The 22,713-nt window shown below is 36.7% G+C and overlaps 1 protein-coding gene across 2 annotated transcripts in view; it reads left to right on the top strand.

Annotated features, from left to right (window-relative positions):
• The window catches only part of VPS13B (vacuolar protein sorting 13 homolog B), a 779,806-nt gene that overhangs the window by 488,367 nt on the left and 268,726 nt on the right, over positions 1-22,713 (top strand). For both annotated transcript variants that reach the window (XM_068984062.1, XM_068984063.1), the window contains exons 31-32: positions 1,709-1,835; positions 4,685-4,828. In XM_068984062.1, coding sequence (XP_068840163.1) covers positions 1,709-1,835; positions 4,685-4,828 — 271 coding nt within the window. The remainder of the gene's footprint in view (positions 1-1,708; positions 1,836-4,684; positions 4,829-22,713) is intronic.

Raw genomic sequence — 22,713 nt, 5'->3', positions numbered from 1 at the left:
TAATAGCAGAGAAGGCAGTGGCACCCCACTCCAATACTCTTGCCTGGAAAATCCCATGGATGGAGGAGCCTGGTAGGCTGCAGTCCATGGGGTTGCTCACTAGAAGTCTGACACAAATGAGCAACTTCACTTTCACTTTTCACTTTCATGCATTGAAGAAGGAAATGGCAACCCACTCCAGTGTTCTTGCCTGGAGAATCCCAGGGATGGCGGAGCCTGGTGGGCTGCCGTCTATGGGCTCGCACAGAGTCAGACGTGACTGAAGCACCTTAGTGGCAGCAGCAGCAGCAGAGACTAATAGGGACATATTTATAAGGAATATAACATTAATGGTTCCAGTAACTTTTGAGGTATGACTTGCTAGTAAAACATGGAACTGTGTTATCTCATAAAATGATAACTAAGAATATGAATAAATAACTTGAAAAACTTCAATAAACTTGAAAATCTGTACTAGTACAAGTTTTGATTTCATAATAATATTTAAAACTACTAGCAATTAGCAATTTTGAGTGTAGTATAGAAATAGTGTGCTAGATAACTGTTCAAAAGATAAGAATGTGTAAAGAAAAATTAAGATAGAGGTCAAATGCTGCTCTGGTATCAACTTGCCCTGCAGCCCTATAATTGTGGAACCTTTGTTCTAATAGGTGATGTGGAGCTAATAGTGGTCCTTACTTCACATACAGGGTTGCTGTGAGGAAGAATTCAGTATCAAAGTCCCGAAAGGCATTTCACAAACTGTAAAGGCATTCATAGGGCTTCCCAGGTGGTGCAATGAGAAAGAATCTGCCTGCCAGTGCAGGAGACACAGAAGATGTGTTCGATCCCTGAGTCAGGAAGATCCTCTAGAGTAGGAAATGGCACCCGACTCCAGTGTTCTTGCCTGGAAAATTCCATGGACAGAGTAGCCTGGTGAGCTGCAGTCTATAGGGTTGCAAAGAGTTGGACACATCTGAGCGCGCGCACACACACACACACACACACACACACACACACACACACAGAAAGTTATAATCTATGAACTCAGATGGTTCTTAGAGTTTAAAAAAGAAAAGAGAAGTCAGAGATTAAATGAACATGCTTGTGAAACTAAAGAAATTGAAAAGGAGGCAGCTGTCAAATAGAATGTCAGAAATATTAAAACTAGGAAATTAAAAATGATCACAAAAGAGTAAGATTTTTTTTAACAAAAGAGTACTAAACTTTTTGTAGAAACCAAAGGAATTAAAAATAGAAAAAGCAATTTATTGAAAGGTCCTAGACTACTACTAGCTTTCCTGACTGCCAGTGCAGGAGACATAAGAGACACAGGTGCTGTCCCTGTGTCGGGAAGATCTGGAGGAGGGCATGGCAGCCCACTCCAGTATTCTTGTTTGCATAATCCCATGGACAGAGAGCCTGGCAGGCTGCAGTCCACAGGGTTGCAAAGAGCTGGACACACCTGAAGCGACTTAGCATGCACATGCACAAGAGAGTACTAATGTGAAATTAATTAATTACATCTGAATTTTTTGATTAGTTTTTTTTTCCTTTTATGACTCTGAAGTTAGAAATTGACTTTACAAAACTAAGACTATAAAACACACAAATAGACACACTCAAAATAATGAAATTTTGTCATACATGTTTGTAGTACAGAGACTTGTACAAATTTAATGAAAATTATCATTAAAAATGGCTAATTATTTTTTACTTTATCTTTTAGCATACGGCGGCATCAAGAAAGAAGAGCAATTTTGACTCCCATTTTAACAGATTTTTCTGTTCGAATAACTGGAGCACCTGCCATCATTTTCACCAAAATAATTTCTCCAGAAAATATGCACACTGAGGTTAGAACTTAATTTAGGTTTTATTTTAGTCTGAATAATGGAGCAGCTTTTCTTTGTGTGCTTGGAGTTTTCATAATTTCCGTGCACAGTATATCAAATTAGCTTATTATTAATGTTATTATTGTGTCTAATAATTATTGAGCACATTTTGTACTGTTTAGGGCTTCCCTGATAACTCAGTTGGTAAAAAAAATCCATCTGCAATGCAGGAGTCCCCAGTTAGATTCCTGGATCAGGAAGATTCCCTGGAGAAGGGATAGGCTACCCATGCCAGTATTCTTGGACTTCTCTTATGGCTCAGCTGGTAAAGAATTCGCCTGCAATGCAGGAATGGGTTCATTCCCTGGGTTGGGAAGATCCTCTGGAGATGGGAAAGGCTACCCACTCCAGTATCCTGGCCTAGAGAATTCCATGGACTGTACAGTCCATGGGATCAAAAAGAGTCAGACACGACTGAACGACTTTCATTTTATAGTACTGTTTATGTATTGCTTTCATGTAATATTTGGGCTTCCCTGTTGGCTCAGACGGTAAAGAGTCTGCCTACAATGCAGGAGACCAGAGTCCTATCCCTGAGTCAGGAAGATCCCCTGGAGGAGGAAGTGGCTACCCACTCCAGGATTCCTGCCTGGAGAATTCCATGGATAGAGGAGCCTGGAGGCCTGCAGTCCAAGTGTCGCAAGAGTCTGGACATGACTGAGCAGCTTTAACTTTTATTTTCTTTTTTCATGTAATAACTCATTGAGCTGTCATAGTAATCCTGTTAGCATCTCTTACTGTCGTCATTTTGTAGATGAGGAAACTAAAGCATGGAGAGTTAACCTGTCTAAATTTTCACAAGTAGTTAGAAGCAGAACATTGGTATGCACCCAACTGGTCTGGTTCCTGACCATATACTCTTGATCTGCACAACCTCTTTCTAATAAAAGTAGCAATAATACTGACAGATTACTTAGCATTCTCACATGGATTACCTTACAAGGAGAGCTCTACACAAATTACCTGATTTACTCCTCTCAGCATCCATTAGTTAGATATTATGAGTATACATATTTTATAGATGAGGAAACTGAGATCAAAAGAAATTAAGTAATTTGACCAACATTACTAACCAGTTACTAATGGATCCAGGTTTGAAGTCTAATCACTATGCTGTATTTTGCCTCTATGCCTAAAATAGAAATATAATAATAATGGGATTCTTTATGTTTAATGTTATGTTTTTATGTTATGTTAATTTGTAACATAATTTATGTTGTGCTGAAAACTTTATAAATTTTTGATCATTCTAGAGTTATAAGCAGTTGTTATGCAAACTTTGGAAATATTATGTACAAATTAAATGTATTATTATTTTAAGGTGACAAAAGTTTACATCCTTCTCTGAGTTTTTAAAGAACAGTATTTTGTGTTATCTTATTTGATCTTTGTAATAACCCTGATAAGGGAAGCCAGTGGCTCAGAGTTAGAGAATCCTCCTGCAATGCAGGAGACACAAGAGATGCTGGTTCGATCCCTGGGTCTGGAAGATCTCCTGGAGAAGGGAATATAACCCACTCCAGTATTCTTGATGGAAAAATCCCATGGAGTAGGAGTCTAGCAGGCACCAAAGTCCATAGGGTCGCAAAGAGTCGGACATGACTGAGCCTGCTAGGGCAAGTTAGGTTAGACAGGATATCTTTATATCCACAAAAATTGTATAAAAATTAAGTAAGTCTACTAATATCTTTCAGTTACTTAGTAACACAATTTGTTTAAAATACACAAGTGTATTGCTTTCATCATTACTTAAGGAATAAAATAAGAATTCTAACTATAATGAATAAAATCTGGAAACTTTTGGAGAGAACGTTTATTTAACTAAAAAAAGGGGGGGATCATTTCCGACATGCTGTTCTTTATGGCTTTATTAAAAGCTGCTCTAAGCTGTGTAGTTTGTATTTGGACCCATCATAAGTCTCCTTAAATCCGTTCTCTTGGATGACACTAATAAAGAGAAGGTTTGTTGGACATTTCCAAGCATTTGAACATTGTCCACATGCACTTCATGACAAGAGGCAGGGCTTCTGCTTATTAAGTGAAACTTCTGAATTGTTTTTCATTTCGGTTTTCTTTTGCTGAATGGTTTTCCAACAGTGGATGTTCAAGTGACTCTGTTACGCAGAACAGCATCAATTAAGTAGTAGACATCTACCTAATACTGCCAAGATTTTAGCAGTTTAAAGAAGTGAAATTAATTAGTCTAGCTGTCTTTGGCTTCAGCACTCCATTTTGTTATGAATCATTTGGAATGGATCCTTTGGAGAATACTCAGACCATACCACCTGTGACTGTAATTGGTGCCTATAATTGCCTGTCTGCCCACCTAGATTGTAATCTTCTCAAAGGCAGATTGCCCTTCAAGACTAATCTCACTCTCTCTGATGTTCCTAGCACTCTAATATGCTGCATGGTTCTTATGAAATGCTAAATATCTGTCTGTTTGAGAGGATGAACAAGATTATGCTAAAGAATTAGATACATCACTGCCTACATATGAAATAATGATAGTAGTTTGAGGTGTGAAAAGCCAATGCATATGAAATGGTGAAAAATTCTTATTATAGTGGGTTTCCTTATAACTAGCACATGGCCTGCTGCACAACAGGCCCTCATAAATGTTTATTAATTTAATCCACTAAACTGTGTCAAGTAACTGTGCTCACCATATCTGCTCTTCTCATTAACATATAAACTTGAGTCCCAGGAGAATTCATCAACATTCATAAAGCTCAAATAAGTAGAAATGATAAATTATCATATAATGCTATCATGCTTCTTTATCTATATTCAACTTCTTTTTCCTTCAGGAGATTTTAGTGTGTGGCCATTCCTTGGAAGTGAATATAACCACAAACCTGGACTTCTTCCTAAGTGTGGCTCAAGTTCAGCTCTTACATCAGTTAATAGTAGCAAATATGACTGGACTGGAACCATCAAACAAAGCCACAGAGGTAACTCTTACCTGATTTTGATTAGGCTTACTGCATTTGTGCCAACTTTGCATTGATAATAGAAAAACAATAATTAAATGTTTTCTGCTAATTATTCTATATTTAAGTTTATTCAAAATATGTATATAAATCATTTGGGATTGGTATTCTTTATTTTTGAAATTTGCTTGGTCTTTTTTCCCATAATTCATCATGCACTTTTACAGAATTGCTGTGGCCCAGGCCCAGAAAAGTCACTGTTAAAAGCATGATTTTATTGCCCTGCTGCAGTTTTTAAAGTACAGTGCACAAAACCTGGTATAGCTTTCCCTTACTCAGATCCATTACAGGGACGGGGCCCCTTTTGGAAATGAACTTTGTAAGAGTACAATGGGAATAGCTTCAAAAAACAGCTTCTAAAGCATTTGTTTCCCATGCTCAGTGAAGAATGGACATAATCAAAAAACTTGAATGCCTGCCTAGAATTTTAATTTTGATCCAGTGTTCATTGGAAGCCTGCATTGTAACCACAAAGTATGTCAACATGAAAGAAAGAAAGCTGCTTGTTAGATGCTTCTCAAGATACTGTTTCTTTGCTTTTTGTTTCCCTACTGCTATAATCACATCTGTACTTACAGTAATTAATTATTTTATAAAATCTGTAATGAAGGACCTGTTTATCTATGAAAATGACATTGCTTATATTTTTGTCATGAGTTAGATGCAGAAGTCTAAGTGTTGTTTATTAAGAAGGAAGGGAAGGAGGAGGTGTTCCCTGAGAGCCTCTTGATACTAAGCAAGTGTGCCAGGTATTTTCATGTAAGTTAACTTGTGTGTCTTCAAGCATGTTATTAACAACCACTCTGTGAGCCAGATGTGAGCATTATCACCATCTTACAGATTAAGACATTGGGGCTCAGAGACAGTACGGGACCTGCCTGACAGCATACACACATCACTAAAAAATGGTGAATCAGAGTATTTAAATCTTTCAAGTCAGTACTTTATTCATTCTACCACAGTTGCTGTGCTATAACTGTTACCTTAGTCCCAGTCACCTTTTTAAAAAATTATTTAAAAATGATAGAAACTGTTAACTTTCATAAAGATTCTCTTAACTGCATCATCTTTAACCCCCCTGATTTGTTTGCTCAGTATCTTTTAAAAGGACTATAAAGCTATATATTCTTCAAAATATTGACTTTTTCCCCCAATATATTTTAGACCATCCATAAGAATATAAATATATGATATGAAAGTAAGCAGAGCAACAAATTTTCCCCATGAAATTTGAAGCAGCTTAGGTTGGAAACAAACTGTTACATTATTTGTGCCAATTTTATGAACCCGTCATAACAGAATCTGTCATGTGAAACCTAACTCATGGATTTCTGATGTGTTTTAGGAATTTATAGAATTTAGCAATTGGTTGCTAACTATTTACCTACCTATTTCTAATATCTATTGGTAGGATCTGATGTTAGTAAATAAGGCCCACTCAGAGTTAGACTACTAACAACTCTTTCCTGAATGTCAAGTCTTTTCTCACAGTTCCATAAACAAGCTAGGATTGGTTTTGCTGTTTTAAAAATATGTCTTTGGCCGTTGATTCCTTCTTGGAGATGATATTAAAAGTACAGACAGTATACTGAAATACAGTATAAGCAGTACACTGCAAAATGATTATGGTAAAATTTATTTTATGTGTGTTCTACCACAATTGGAAAAAGAAGAAGTACAAACTCCAATGAGGAAAGACAGTTTATTCCTTTCCACCGCCTCAGTAAGGTATGTCTGTGAAATTTCAGTATTAAAAAAAAGATCTTCCATGAACTAGAATATTTTTCTATTCATAAATGAGTAACACAACTCATATCTGGTACATAAAGATACTGTAAAGAATTGGTATAATTTCTTCCTTAAATGTCTGATAGAATTCACCAGTGACCCATCTAGACCCCTGAAGCTTTCTGTTTGTGAAGTTGATTAATTATTGATTCAACTTCTTTAATTCTTGTAGGCCTAATCAGATCCTCTGTTGCTTCTTATATGAGTTTTGTTAGAGTCTGTCTTTCAAGGAGTTGGTTTGTTTTCTTCAAATGGTATGGGCTGGACATAGTATTTCTTTATTATTCTTTCAGTTGATGTAGGAGCTGTCGTTATGTAGTTATGCATTTCTGATGTTCGTAATTTGATTCCTCTCTTTGGGTTTTTTGTTTGTTCTCTAGTTTTTGGTGTTGTGGTTAGCCTGGCTTAGAAGGTTGTCAATGTTACTGATCTTTTTAAAGAATTAACTCTTGGTTTTATTCACTTTCTTTTTTGGATTTCCAGTTTTCAATTTCATTGATTTATGCTCTAAATATTATTTCATTTTCCCTGCTTACGTTTAATGGTGTTAATATTTTCAAACAATGTTTTATAAGGTTTCATTTGAAACATTAGTTTTAAAAACTATTCAGGAGCATGAAAAGGTGATTTTGTTACTAGAGGAAACATATCTACAGTATAAACAAAGAGGAAGAAAGATGGATAGGTCTTTGAAAATCGAAAGGAAAACTGAACCAATCTAAGGATTATTGCTAGAACCAAGATTTAATATTATGTTTACTTATATAGACAACTAACATATAATAAAACTTTTAATTATATAGCTAAAAGAGAAGCCTTTCAGGTAATAAAATGACCAGCTGATTACAATCCAGTATTTTTGCTCTAAAAGTGTACATACTGCCTAGTGATCAAACACTATGTATTTGTACACTTTCATATTCAGTGTTTCCTTCAAATGTTATGACTTCCATGATTTCTAGTTCCCAGAATATGCAGTTTGTTCATTGTAAATTAACCTTTTCTTATTTTTCTATGCATATATGACAGGCTGAGAAAATATGCAAGAAAAATAAACATGTAGTAATCAAAAGTGAAAGTCACTCAGCTGTGTCCAACTTTTTGTGACCCCATGGACTAAACAGCCTTTTCCTTCTCCAGGGGATCTTCCCAACCCAGGGATCGAACCCAGGTCTTCCACAGGTGGATTCTTTACCAGCTGAGCCACAAGGGAAGCCCAAGAATACTGGAGTGGGTAGCCTATGCTTTCTCCAGCAGATCTTCCCAACCCAGGAATCAAACCAGGGTCTCCTGCATTTCAGGCTGCTTCTTTACTAATTGAACTATCAGGGAAGCCATTATTCAAAAAGCCACAATTAATTCCATATTACAAAGTACATGTCATTCCACAGTTCGTGTCTCTATGATAACATCTGGCTCTATAGCACTAGTACAATAGGAATGTTATCTGGTTTCTTATATCTTAGTTCACTGTCAGTCACATGAGGTTGGAAGTTCACCTCCAAGATAACTTCATAATCAAATCTAAATGTACAGTTCTAATTTTTCTCCAAAAACAGAGCTCTACGACTCATCCATGGTTTCTTTTCTAATGTTTAGCAGGGCAAAATTGGTTTACTCTTTAGAAGATTCTTTACCGTTTTATAAGGTAGTCTAGGTCCCATAAAGGTCCAATTGTATAAAAGTGGTTATTAGTAATATAATCATAACATTTATGAAAGAAGAATTAACAAGGGAGCTACTTTAACTCCTTGTACCAATGTCAGGAAACTTTTGAAGGAGAAAATGACTAAACAAAGAGTTAACTTGAATTTGTGCAGGTCTGTTTATAGGCTAGTAATGCAGACCATTTTTATATGATAATAAAAGGAAACTAAACATCATCTTAAGTATTCCTAAAGCTGTTGGTATTCAGGACATTATAAGGAGTTGATAAAAAATAAAACAAAAAAATCTACTTTTTTTAAGGGCTTCCTTGCTGGCTCAGCAGTTAAAGAATCTGCCTGCAATGCAGGAGACCTCAGTCGATTCCTGGGTGGTGAAAATCCTCTGGAGAAGGGATAGGCTACCCATTCCAGTATTCTTGGGCTTCCCTAGTGGCTCAGCTGGTAAAGAATCTGCCTGCAATACAGGAGACCTGGGTTTGATCCCTGGGTTGGAAAGATCCCCTGGAGAAGGGAAAGGCTACCAACTCCAGTATTCTGGCCTGGAGAATACTTTTTAAACATTTTATTCCAGTTGCAGTCACACACACACACTCACAAAAAAATACACTATAAAAAAGATAATTTGTACAGAATTTCAAGTATTACATGATTTAAACTGAGATGAAAGCTGAATAATCTGAAGTCTATAGAATTATAAACAGTATAGATAAGATACTAAAACTAGTCTGTTTACTTGAAATGGTTAATTTTTTAATGAAATGCTAATTTTTTCTCAAAGTAGTGCATGAATTTTAACAACAAAATGTGGCTAAACTAAATATATCATGATAGTGTCAGTACGTTAGCATCCCCTTAGCCTTTCTTAACTCTCTAAGCTTTTCCTTCTGGTATTTATTTCCATCTTTCTGAATACAATGAATAGACTAACATCTCTTGGGCTTCCCTCAGCTCAGTCGGTAAAGAATCTGCCTGCAATGCAGGAGACCTGGGTTCTATTCCTGAGTTCGGAAGATCCCCTGGAGAATGAAATAGCAATCCACTCCAGTATTCTTGCCTGGAAAATCCCATGGACAGAGGAGCCTGGTGGGCTACAGTCCATGGGGTCACAAGAGTTGGACACAACTTAGCGACTAAACCACCACCACAACATCTCTTAATTTACTTATTTTAGTATTACCTATTTATTTTATTTTACTGTAGGTGAAGATTCTGTCTCTTTTACACTTCTCTTTCACTCCTGCATTTTCCAATATTTTTATATTATGTTTTTAAAGTCATTATGAATTGTTTTGTTCATAAAGACTATAATATGATTATATTTCTCTCCTATATTCTTCTATTTTCCCTAAAGTTAATCACTGCCACATTCTTTTTATTTGCTCAGGTTTTTTATTGTTGCTAAATCTCTATGTCTTCTCTCTCTCTACCCCAATCCCAACTCTCACCAACACCTAATACCTGGTATATAATTTAATTTTTTACACTTTGTGACTTATAATGTCACCTCTACTTTTCCTTTAAAACCATTTTTCCTAAAGTTTTACTTCTACCTTCTTCCTGGACCAGTAGTCCTCTCAACTTGCTGCATACTTGACACAACTGATTCAGATGAGAAAAGGTTGTGATATTTTAAGGTAATAGTAGAATGTTGGGAGATTATAGGTAATCAAGTAAGTAATATTTTTTCTGTGAATATAAATTAATAAAATCACCAGTATCTTTATCCCACCATTCTAAAATATTAGATATTTTCAGTCCTCTATAGAAATAATGATGGTATAGAAAAATATTGTAATATGACTTATTCAGTTCAGTTCAGTCACTCAGTCATGTCCAACTCTTTACAACCCCATGAACTGCGGCACACCAGCCCTCCCTATCCATCACCAACTCCCAGAGTTCACTCAAACTCACGTCCATTGAGTCGGTGATGCCAACCAGCCATCTTATCCTCTTTCATCCCCTTTTCCTCCTGCCCCCAATCCCTCCCAGCATCAGGGTTTTTTCCAATGAGTCAACTCTTCACATGAGGTGGCCAAAGTACTGGAGTTTCAGCTTTAGCATCATTCCTTCCAAAGAACACCCAGGACTGATCTCCTTTAGAATGGACTTCTTGGATCTCTTGCAGTCCAAGAGACTCTCAAGAGTCTTCTCCAACACCACAGTTCAAAAGCATCAATTCTTCAGCACTCAGCTTTCTTCACAGTCCAACTCTCACATCCATACATGACTACTGGAAAAACCATAGCGTTGACTAGATGGACCCTTGTTGGCAAAGTAATGTCTCTGCTTTTGAATATGCTATCTAGGTTGGTCATAACCTTCCTTCCAAGGAGTAAGTGTCTTTTAATTTCATGCCTGCAATCACCATCTGTGTTACACATGCCTAATATAGTTTATTTGGGTGTTTTTACAGTTTGCCATAAAGTAGGATGTAATAGGTTGGACTTTTTTGAGCAGTGATTGAGTATATACCCTAGGAGTGGTGACATAGGTTGTTTTTTGGTATTATTATTATTATTATTTTAGGTTGGAGATCATCTGCTTTGGAGTTGATTCATTTTAGGAATGGAAATTCTGAAATTTTTAGTCAACAGTGTAAAATTCTTACAAGACATACTTGACTAACCTAAGGATTGCTGGAGGTCATTAGAACTTGGAACTTAGAAATAAAGAAGAGGAGAATCGACTTTGAGCGGTGATGTAGTAGCAGGTGTTTTCTGGAGTAGACCTTTAGTCAAGATGAGCAAAACAAAGGCAAATGTACCTTAAGAACACAGGTGATTGGAGGTAGGGTTTGAACGCAGGAACTAAGGCTGGTTTGGGAGAGGATGTTGATGTTCTGGGTCTGTCTCAGTGCTTCCTGTCTTGAGGTGGACATGAATGGGAGAGGCCATTTCAGAGTTCACGTATTTCTGTAACTTTTCTCATTAGAAAAGGACATAGGGGTTTTGGATAACATGCTTGTGGTGTCTTTCTATTAGCATTACTATGCTGAGCATTTGTTTCCCTTCAGAGGCATCTGGATGAACCACTTGTAACCAGGCAATAAACCCAAGCCCCAGTAAAATATGGATTCAGGCAGAGCCTTAAATGGACATGAGGGCCTGGGAAGAAATAACTTGAATTTCTTCAACTGTAGACCTGGGAATGTACTAAGTATATTACTACCTATTCTCTCCAAGGGAAGGACTTCTTAGGTCCACTGAGCAATCACACCTGTTTCAATAAGTTAGACCTTGTCAGTGTTAAAAATAGTGTAGTTTTCTCCTGATAAATAAGCTTATTCTTAGAAAGAAACACGCTGTAGTTACTAAAAGGTAGATTGTAAACATCAAAAAAGCAAGAAAAAATTTAATTTTCCAGCCATTCTGATATTTATCCCATATAGATTTCCTGCCCAGAAGACCAGTGAATGTGCCAAGCACTATTGAACTATCATCCTAGTCTTTTTCAGCAGTATTCATTGAGGGATTACTCTATACCAGACATACTGGCTACAAACAGATAGAGGTATGAAAAATAAACATACCGTGGCCCCTGCCCTCTAGGATTTTATAATATTCATGTAAAATAAAGCATAAATTTATAACTAAGAACTCAGAACAGTAAACAAAAAGTGTCAAATAAGCTCTATTTAAAACTAGTGCTGTAATAACTACTCAGAATAAGGAAAAAACTAGGTAGTCAGAGATCTGGCTTCATAGAGAAGTTGGGTTTAAATAGAGAAGAGTGACCTGCCTTGTGTACTCAGTAAATATTGAACCCTTCCTTTGTGTCAAATGCTGTTATGGGTACTAGGGTAACAGCATTAAAGAAAAGAGGTTAAGTTTCTGATTTCATGTTCTAGTGCTCATATATTCAGAGGTGAAGAATAATTGGAACTAGATCAATATATATTGACACCTATATAACTAGTAATATATGACTGTATATATAAACATACATATATACATGCATGTATACATACGTACAGACTCATCCATGCACATAACTAGTTGCATTCATTACCTACCATTTGCCCAAAATTAGTCATGTGGTCACACCTGGCTGCAAGAGAGGCTGGAAATGTAGTCTTTCTAACACAAGACCATATGCCCTGCTAAAAAGCATTTTATCATGAAAGAAGATAATAAATATTGGGGTACAACTGACAGCCTAAGCCACAGAGACTTCAGGGTCACCTGATATTCAAAGTTAGCATAGTCCTCAGAAAGCAACCTTTGCTCTCCTCAATACTTTAAACATATCCTGAAAAGTTCTACACCGTATAATTTTGCAGATCATTCAGTGCTTTTATAGGGGACAAGGGCTGTCTTTACTCAGCATTTCTAACTCTCTTCTGGTAATAGAACTCCCCTTCCTTTGGCTAAACAACATTCTCCTAGTAATACTTTATGTGGTTTTGATAGGAATTCCCATTTCAGGCTAGACAGGAGACAAAGGCCTGATTAGTTATCATATCAATCTCCTGCCTGATTAGTTATCATATCAATCTCCCTGACCCAGTTATTGGTCCACATATGGGCAGTTTACTCCAGCAAGTGCAGTGTTGCATATGAAGACACTGGGAAGAATAAGTCCTCTCTGCTAGGGATCATTAAGTTCAGATGTTGTCATATTGGAGCTTTCTTTGACCACTGTCCCACTCTTCTTCTCTACTGTCACATGAAGAAAACCTGTGTCAGAAAAGAGGTGTTGAACTTACAGAAATGAACAAAACTGAGTGAAAGAGAAAATCTTTGACACCATCTGACTCCCTTGACACAGTTCTAGTCAATGAGTTACAGGAGAGAAGTATTCTACTTATTTCTAGGAAAGTCTCCACATTCTTTTTATAAGTGACATGCTACTTATTACCATGTGGTGACAAACATTGGGACAAAAGCTACACACTGAGGTTAGCACAGTGTGGTAGTGGGTAGTGTAATCCTAAAATGTAAGTGACATCATGGAGCCACTGCAACCAGCCCTAGACTTTGTTTTATGTTAAAGTAAACATAAACTATTAAGCCACTACTATTTGGCTGTCTGTTACATAAGGCCAAACCCACTACTCACTGATGCAGACAATATTGCAGTGTTCTGAGGTGGAGATACTGAGAAAGTACTGAGGGAAAGTACTGAGCACAGAATAGAATTTGATGCTGAATAAATGCTTGTAGTATAATTAGTAAATGAATTCCTTAATTCACAGGAAGTCCTATTTCTGTTCATAGAAATAGCAAAGATAAGATGTATGCCGCATACAGGACTTCTCAGGTGGTGCTAGTAGTAAAGAACCCGCCTGTCAGCGCAGGAGATGAAAAAGACGCGGGTTCGATCCCTGGGTTAGGAAGATCCCCTGGAGGAGGGCATGGCAATTCACTCCAGTATTCTTGCCTGGAGAATCACATGAACAGAGGAGCCTGGCAGGCTACAGTCCATGGGGTCACATAGTTGGAGACGATTGAAGGGACTTAGCACAGAACATGACACATAAATATCAAAAAAACTAGAAGAAATTGATGATTAACTGTATGTTTGATGGAGACAGGCTGGGTATATATTGAAAGCTTTCAATACTAGACTGTAATGTTTTAAGTAATTTAGGCAGTAGAGAGTAATTGAAAATAGCTAAGCTAGAGAGTAACTCTGAACAGGTGTGCTTTGAAGCTCAGATCCATTTTAGACTGAACCTATAAACTGTACTCACACACTGATAGGAGGTATGTGATCTTCAAACACAAATGTTATAGTTACATTTATATTTTCTTTTATTCTAACATAACAGAATATACTATATTCTATTACTGTATCAGTTTATTTCAGTTAGGATTTGAAATTGCTGTAGCATATAATATCACCTATTGTTTCCAGAAGCTACAATTCTTATATATAGATATATAATTAAAAATTTTTTTAAACAGGACACACTTTTAAAATGGGCTAAATAGAAGGGTGAGAGGGCTAAGATTGCCCTAGGTTGTGTTCATATGGCTGCAGTAATTACTCCGTTATTCCTGAATAGCAAGTAATCATCTTATTAAGCCTACTTACAGAGGGAGTGTATGTAAGGAGTAACACATGCTCATTTTCAAATCAGTGTTTTAGAGTAAATAACTTTTGTAGCAAAATAAAAACCATATTTTTAGGGGTAAAGAATAGAACCACATCACTGGGGATCTGAAGGTGGAGGTTCTTTGATCCACACACTGCAGATCCTGGCGAGGAGTGTAGACAGCTTCTAAGACTAATTGAGCATTTCTTCCTTTGCCTTGTCGCCTTCCTCCTCTTCCTCCTCCACTTAACCACTTGGTTTTAGGCGCTTCCTTAGCTCTTCTTTCTTTTCAGTCTCCAGCAATGACTTACTTAGTAACCTGTTCCATGCCTGCTTTGGTACCTTTTCTTATACTCTGACAGCTCTAAAAAAAATTTTTTTAAAGGAAAATATTATTTACCCAAAAAGTTAACTTTAATGATCATAAAATAAACAGTACTTAGTCTATATTTCTTCAGATTTCTAAAATAATGGATATTTCTACCAAAATAAGGTTACTGTTTGCCAAGAAGATTTCCTCTTATTTGTTGTATTTGACTCCTCCATACCTATTTAAGGAATTAAGAACCCCATAAAGCGGTGTATCCAGCTGTCCAAGAAGCATGATAAAATTACAGTTAAAAAGAAGTTATAATCAAACTGGTCAGATAAGATGCAGGTCCCTTAGCTACAGCTCTGTCTAAAGACTTCTTTTCCCTCTCATCTGTGCTTCTACCTAGGCCTCCTTGTCTGTTCTATGTTTATATTTCTTCCTGTCTGTGCTAAGTTATATGCCTTCTCTGTGATCTTGAAATCTCTCTTTCTTACATATGTCTCGTGAATTTCCAACACTGTCTTTTAATACCTTATTCCTCATGGTATTCATCTGTAAGGTGAAAGAAAGCTCTAGGAAAATAGGTTATAGCTAATTATTATCTCTTCTGAGTCAAAATATGATAAAAAGAGCTAGCTATTCAAAATAACTGAGAGTCAGTGATTTGCTTAGTTTCATATCTGACAGTCTGTACTTTTCTAACAGGCACACTTTTGGACTTTCAGTTACTTTTACATGGAAGAGTCACTTAAAAAAAAATTAACATCAGAGCCATGGGAATGTATATAATTCTCATCTAAGATTTCATACATTTTAAAATTGCTTATTTCTAGACCTTTGGCTTTTCATCAAAGGTTTTCTATAGAAAATGACTAAAAACCCTCTCACAGAGTATAGAGATACATAAAATAAACACCAAGACCTAAATCAAATAATCTTCCTTTTACCCTTTTTTAAGATTCCTGGACTTCAGCAAATGTGCCATAGGTGCCTTTATACCTTTCTTTATAAAAATTGTCCCATTCAGTAATGCACCATTGGAAGACACAAAAGTGCACTGGGAAGACTGAAGTATTCTGTTTCTTGATTGTGGCAGTCGTTACACAACTGTAGACACTCATCAAAGACCATTAACTGTTATATTTTAAAAAGTGACTTTTATTACCAGCAAATTACATGCCAGTAAACCTGACTTAAGAACATTTGACCGCTTAGTAACACAGCTTTGGAAGACACAAAAATCCACTAGCAACAGTGATCCCTATTAGTGACAGAGTGTCTATTACTGAAGTACTGAAGTGGCTGCCCAGTGTCTGTAACACCAGCTAACACTGGGTGCTCACCATGTGCTAAGTAGTCTAACCGTTATAGGTAGTTTAACTCCTTTAGTCCTTCAGTAACCCTGTGAGTTTGGGGCTCTTTCTTAAACTATATTGGTATGGAAACTGAATGTCAAGAAAGCCCTATGATTTGCACCAGATTGTATAACTAATCAGTATCAGAACCAAACTATTCCCCCTACCCCCGCTTGAGAACATAGTGGTTAAAAGTGCTGTTAATTCAGTGACCTAACTGGTATGAATATGAGTGTTTCAACAGGGAGATTAAGCAAAAACTTGTTTATACAGGCCTTATTTGTTCTTATATAAAATTCACCTTTTATTGTATTATAATAGTAAGCCCCTAAAGGATCTAAAACAAGAGCATGACTTCATCAGAGTATACTGGGAGGTGGATTGGCTGGGAGACCAGTGGCAGCTCCAGATGATGAGAATCCAAAACTGAAGCACTGATTTAGGGAAGAGGAGGAAGGCCACTATTGGGCTAGCTGCATTTGCTTGAAAGGACGTATAGAAGGAGGAAAGTCCTAGGAAAATAGGTTCTCGCTAATTCAGTATTATTCTTTGAAAATAAAACCATGATAAATGGGCTGGTTTGTGTCAGCACATGTTTTAGAGGAAAGATAGGGCTCTAGATCGTTTTTTCCCCAGCTCTTCTAAATTGTATGACAAAAGGCAGTGACTCTCCTGCTACATGTTTGCTTATAGGTGTCAGCTCTACTTGAATTCAAAGACCACAGTTTGGAATCTCCCTGTACTTTGCACCTACTTGAACTCTCAAATACTCAGCTCACTATTTCATATATGCCCCCAAATAAAAATGTTGAAGTATTGTCATTTTAGAAGTTCAAGAGAGGGCTCTTATTTGTGCTTTTTGGTTCTATTTTTAAGTATGGAAAAGACAAGTATGTTTAAATGTCAGTGAGAAAGATTCAGTTGGAAGAAAGGTTGAAATATGTTGTGATGAGAAGGGAAAATCAATAGTGTAACATTCCTAAAATAACAAGAAAATAACATCTCATGAGAAAAAGGTAGAGGAGTTGACACCTCTTCTAATGTAGCAGAAGGAAAGATAGAATGGATGGTCACATATGTAAGAAGATTTAAAAGTTTAATAATACGGATTTGGGAGTTGAGGAGGTGCTCATTTGGTATTTTACTCCATGAAATAGAGTGTAAGGACATCCACTGGGGCTTCCCTGGTGGCTCAGTGGTAAAGAATTTGCCTGCCAAGCAGGAGACATATATTCGATCCCTGGATTGGGAAGATCCCCTGGAGAAGGAAATGGCAACCCACTCCACTATTCTTGCCTGGGAAGTCCTCACAGGAGCCTGGTGGGCTACAGTCTGTGGGGTCGCAAAGAGTCAGATTCAACTGAGAGACTGAACAGGCATAATGAAAGGACATCTAAGGAATGGTGCAGGGTTCAGAAATTTGAGATGGGGGCCCAGAAGCTACGTATTCTTTCGAAACTTTAATTTTTTACCTAGTAAATGTAAATCGGGATCTTTAAAAATGCGTACAAATAATAGTGAAATATGAAGATTTCTTAAAGTAAGACCAGAGAAACAAAAACACAACATAAATTTGAGCCACAAGGATTGAACCTCGGATTGCGCTCTTAATTTCCTGGCAGCCAAAACAGAAAAAATCAGATACTAATAAATTGCTTAAAAGTTTTACTGATTTTTGGAATGTATAGATCTTTAAAAATAATTTTTATATTTTAAAATAGTTTTAGATGTACAAAACAGTTGCAAATATAGTTTCTGTATACCCTGCACTAAATTTCTCTATTTTCAACAAAAAATGTCCCTATTATGGACATTTGTCACAGCTTATGAACCAGTATTTAAACGTAATTATTAACTAAAGTCTATTCTTTACTCAGATTTCCTTATTTTTCACTAAGAAGATTTTACTAATGTCTTATTTCTGTTCCTGGCATCCATCAAGGATACCACAGTACATTTAGTTATGTCTCCAAAGACTCCTTAGACTATGACAGTTTCTCATATTTTACTTGTTTTTGATGACCTGTCTTGAGGAGCAGTAGTCAGGAGTAGAATGTCCTTTAATTTGGATTTGTCTAATGTTGATGAGGGTATATCCACAGAAATCATTTGGGAATTCTTTGTACTGGAGATTGTCTATTCACCCACTGAACATTTGGAAAAATCAATTAAATAGTACAGATTGCAACTGTAGTTAATCCCTTATAAGCTGGCATTTCTTTATTCTCTTAGAACTTTAGTATCTCCATCTGCAGAATGAGAGGTTTAGACTATGCAATTGACCTTCACCTCCCTTTCTTGTCTTTCATTGATGTCTTTGTTGACCTGGGGAAAAGCCCAAGGCTGACCTCCAGTGGTAACCCATACTGCTCTGTGAGAAATAAATGCCTGTTAATTGAGATGAGTTGAAACAGATAGTTAAAGCAACACTCACAAGAGCAAGACAGTTGCTAGTTTTTTTCTTCACTTAGTAGTAGTTGATTGCAAGTCTCAGTTTCTCTATGATATGACTAATTTCTATCTAAAAGTGACCCAGAAATGTCTTTTTCTGTTCTTTTGGAATTTCAGCCATTTGGAAAGAAATAGTCTGAACTCTTTTTGTCAACATATAGGTAACTCTGATTCTGTATATAATCACTTCAAAACATCACTTCTGCTGTGATGATTTTTCTTGCAATAATTTAGTAGTTTTTTCAGTCATTCATTTAGTTTTCCTAAGCTGTTTTCTGGTTAACTTGCCATCTTTTTCATTTTTTTTTCCCACATAGCTTCTCTCTTCTCTTGGAACACATATTCATATGAACTCTAGTTTGCCTTTTCCCCAAATAATCTTAGAATATATTGTGAACCTGTTTAATTTGAATATATTTCTAATGGGGACGTTCCTCTAATATTGTCTTTACCATTCTTCAAGGGGAGGATATAGGTTTCTGGGGATCTGAATTTGGCCCTTTTTAGAAAGAACAAATTACAAATATAAAATTAGGTTTAATATCTTATACAGGCAAAAGTACTTGAAGCTGAAACTTTCTATTAACTTTATGCTAAATGTCTCTCAACCAGTTGTGGATGAGAAATGACATTACCACTGTATTAGTTTTCTATTGCTCCTGTAATGTTCAGTTCAGTTCAGTTCAGTCACTCAGTCGTGTCTGACTCTTTGTGACCCCATGAATCGCAGCATGCCAGGCCTCCCTGTCCATCGCCAACTCCCAGAGTTCACCCAAACTCATGTGCATCAAGTCGGTGATGCCATCCAGCCATCTTATCCTCTGCCGTCCCCTTCTCCTCCTGCCCCTAATTCCTCCCAGCATCAGGGTCTTTTCCAATGAGTCAACTCTTCGCATGAGGTGGCCAGAGTATTGGAGTTTCACCCTCAGCATCAGTCCTTCCAATGAACACCCAGGACTGATATCCTTTAGGATGGACTGGTTGGATCTCCTTGCAGTCCAAGGGACTCTCAAGAGTCTTCTCCAGCACCACAGTTCAAAAGCATCAATTCTTCGGCACTCAGCTTTCTTCGCAGTCCAACCCTCACATCCATACATAACCACTGGAAAAACTATAGCCTTGACTAAATGGACCTTTGTTGGCAAAGTACTGTCTCTTGTTTTTAATATACTGTCTAGGTGAGTCATAGCTTTTCTTCCAAGGAGCAAATGTCTTTTAATTTCATGGCTGCAGTCACCATCTGCAGTGATTTTGGAGCCCCCAAAAATGAAGTCTCTCACTGTTTCCATCGTTTCCCCATCTATTTGCCATGAAGTGATGGGACCAGATGCCATGATCTTCGTTTTCTGAATGTTGAGCTTTAAGCCAGATCTGACTCTGAGCCAGATAAAAGATCTGATGCCTGGCATATCTCTGGCATGATCTTCTAACCCATCATAAGTCAGTCCAGTAGATTACATAGTGATTCTCATGGTATCCCTCAAGACAGAGCTCACTGGGTAGTCCCTGGGACAGTTTCTAGAAGCACTGTAGGAGCCCATGTGCATGAACTGTATGCATGCTGTTCAGTCGCTCAGTTGTGTCCAACTCTTTGCCACCCCATGGACTTGGAGCACGCCGGGCTTCCCTGTCCTTCACTGTCTGTTGGAGTTTGCTCAAACTCATGTCCCCTGAGTTGGTGATGCCATTTAGAATAACTTGAGCCCTAAAATGCATATTTTTAAGTGTTACTACTGATCTCATTAGAAAAGTCTAAATGTTGGGAAGCTACCAGTTCATGATAGCAAATACAGGTTTTTCAAACTGCTAATTTTTCTTGAAAGTTTAAATTTCCTTATTGGCAATTAATTCTTTCAGTTGTTTCCTTTAAGGAACAGTTTACTTTAGAGAAAATATTTGTGAAATGCCCAGTTCTTAATAACCATAGCTCTGTCAATCACTCTTTCAAATAAAAAAATTTTGTGGAGAAAAAAAATTCTATGGAGAAATCAGCTAGTAAAACATGCAATTCAGCTGTGTATCTGCTTTCCCTCAAGACAGCTAGCATTCTTTTGTATGTAGCACAGGTGCTTGGTGGACAATTCCCATTTCATCATACTGCATATTAAACAGATACCTATTTACTGGTCAAGATTTAATAAAATGGATAATTTTTGCTGTTTCATCCAGAACATTCTTAAGTGGAAGTGTTTCTTGTTTCATTTTTTACTCTGTAACTGTATGGTGGAGCACTGTAGTTGTATTCCTGCTAAAGTACCCCCATTACTTTTACACTATCAGTCAATTGTCAACATAGTGAAAAAGACAAATTATGTCTTAGCTTTATTGCAATGTTAGTGTTGACTTTAAGGTCACACTGTTAGGTACCTGTCTCACTGATAGGGTCTCTGGAACTTAAGGAGTCCATAGCCCATGCTTTGAGAAATACTGTCCAGACACTAAGCTTTGTTTTTGCTTCTTTAAAAATTATATTTCCCAGAAGCTTAATGAAAAGCCATATGCCATTTTTATAGAAACAAATATGTTTTGTTATTTTGGAGTATACTTTTAAAAATCTTATTTCTTCTATCTGCACTGCTTTTGGTAGTTCCATAATCTAAAGGTATTTTGAAAGTAAACAATGTCCACCATTTGAAAATGAAAAATAGTGGAAATGAACCTTTATTTGTCTCAAGTTAACTGACTAACTTGCTGTACATTTTAAGTTGCAACCCAAGCCTTCTGATTCTTAACTACAGTACTGCAGCTTCTTATAGGCTGTTTCACTATAAAATCTATGTAAAATATCATGATGTCTTAAAAGTAAAAAAGCAACAGTCCAAAGTGTATGCTTAATTTGTTATGTTTCATAATCTTCGAATAACCATTTTTCAAGCTTCAAAAGCAATGATGTTCTTTTAGAAAGGAGTAGAGGGGGATGGGTGCTGGTGGTCCAAGGGTTGAAACTTCTAGTCATAGGTGAACAAGTTCTGGAGATCTGATATGCTGTAGTTAACATTGTATACTTGAAAGTTACCAAGAGAGTAAATTTTAAATGTCCTCAACTACACACACAGAAATTGTTAATATGTGAGAGGAAGAATATGGTAACTACTCTTACTGATGATAGTTGTTTCACAGTGTATATATATTTAATATATATTAAATCATGACGTTGTACAGCTTGAACTTACACAATGTTATGTATCAATTTTATCTTCTTAAAGTTGTAAAAAATACTCCTGGATTACAAACTGATTATAAATTATGCTGACACTCTGACACTCTCATGGTGAATTCCCCTGTATACTGCTCTCTGGAAATGAAACCATTTAAACTGATGGCTAAAGCTGAAACTCCAATACTTTGGCCACCTCATGTGAAGAGTTGACTCATTGGAAAAGACTCTGATGCTGGGAGGGATTGGGGCAGGAGGAGAAGGGGATGACAGAGGATAAGATGGCTGGATGGCATCACTGACTCGATGGCCATGAGTTTGAGTAAACTCTGGGAGTTGGTGATGGACAGGGAAGCCTGGCGTGCCGCGATTCATGGGGTCGAAAAGAGTCGGACACGACTGAGCGACTGGACTGAAACAAAGAAATATTTTTTAAATGAAATGTGTCTTTAGTTATAAAACTTATTATTGCTAGAGATATACATAAGACTTGTGCAATAAACTGAATGAATTAGGTCTATAGAAATCTACAAGTTAACTTTCTATATAAAATATAATAAACATCAAATAAATATAGATATTTTATTAGCTGATTGACTTTTGTTAGTACTTTATTTGTGATACAGTTTTAGCAGAAATCATATAATTGAGAAGACATTTAAAATGAATATTTATCTTAAAATTCTCAAGAATCAGATGTTCCCAGTAGTGATACTGATGATGACAGTAGATAGATAATAGGCATTAACTGCTTACCATGTGGCAGATACTATCCTGTGTTACTATATTCATTATCTCATTTAATTCTTAAATAGCTAAGTTAGAAAGTTACTGATATCACTAAGAATTAAGACACAAAAGAACAAACAAAAACAAGGCTTTGGGTTCAGTAATCAGTGACATGTATTTATTTGTCATAGGAATAATTTGACTGACCTAAAACAGCTCTGTAAGCGGTCTCCTATGTAGTCTTCTATTTCTGAGCAGGAATTGTTTTGTGGTGGATGTTTTGTTTTGCTTCTGAGTCAGTTTCTTAGCATAATGTGACTTTAGTTTCTATTTTTTAACACTAATA

This window comes from Capricornis sumatraensis, chromosome 11 (genome assembly GCF_032405125.1).
Source record: "Capricornis sumatraensis isolate serow.1 chromosome 11, serow.2, whole genome shotgun sequence".
In the NCBI taxonomy this organism is placed as follows: domain Eukaryota; kingdom Metazoa; phylum Chordata; class Mammalia; order Artiodactyla; family Bovidae; genus Capricornis; species Capricornis sumatraensis.
This window is presented reverse-complemented; position numbering and strand designations above follow the sequence as displayed.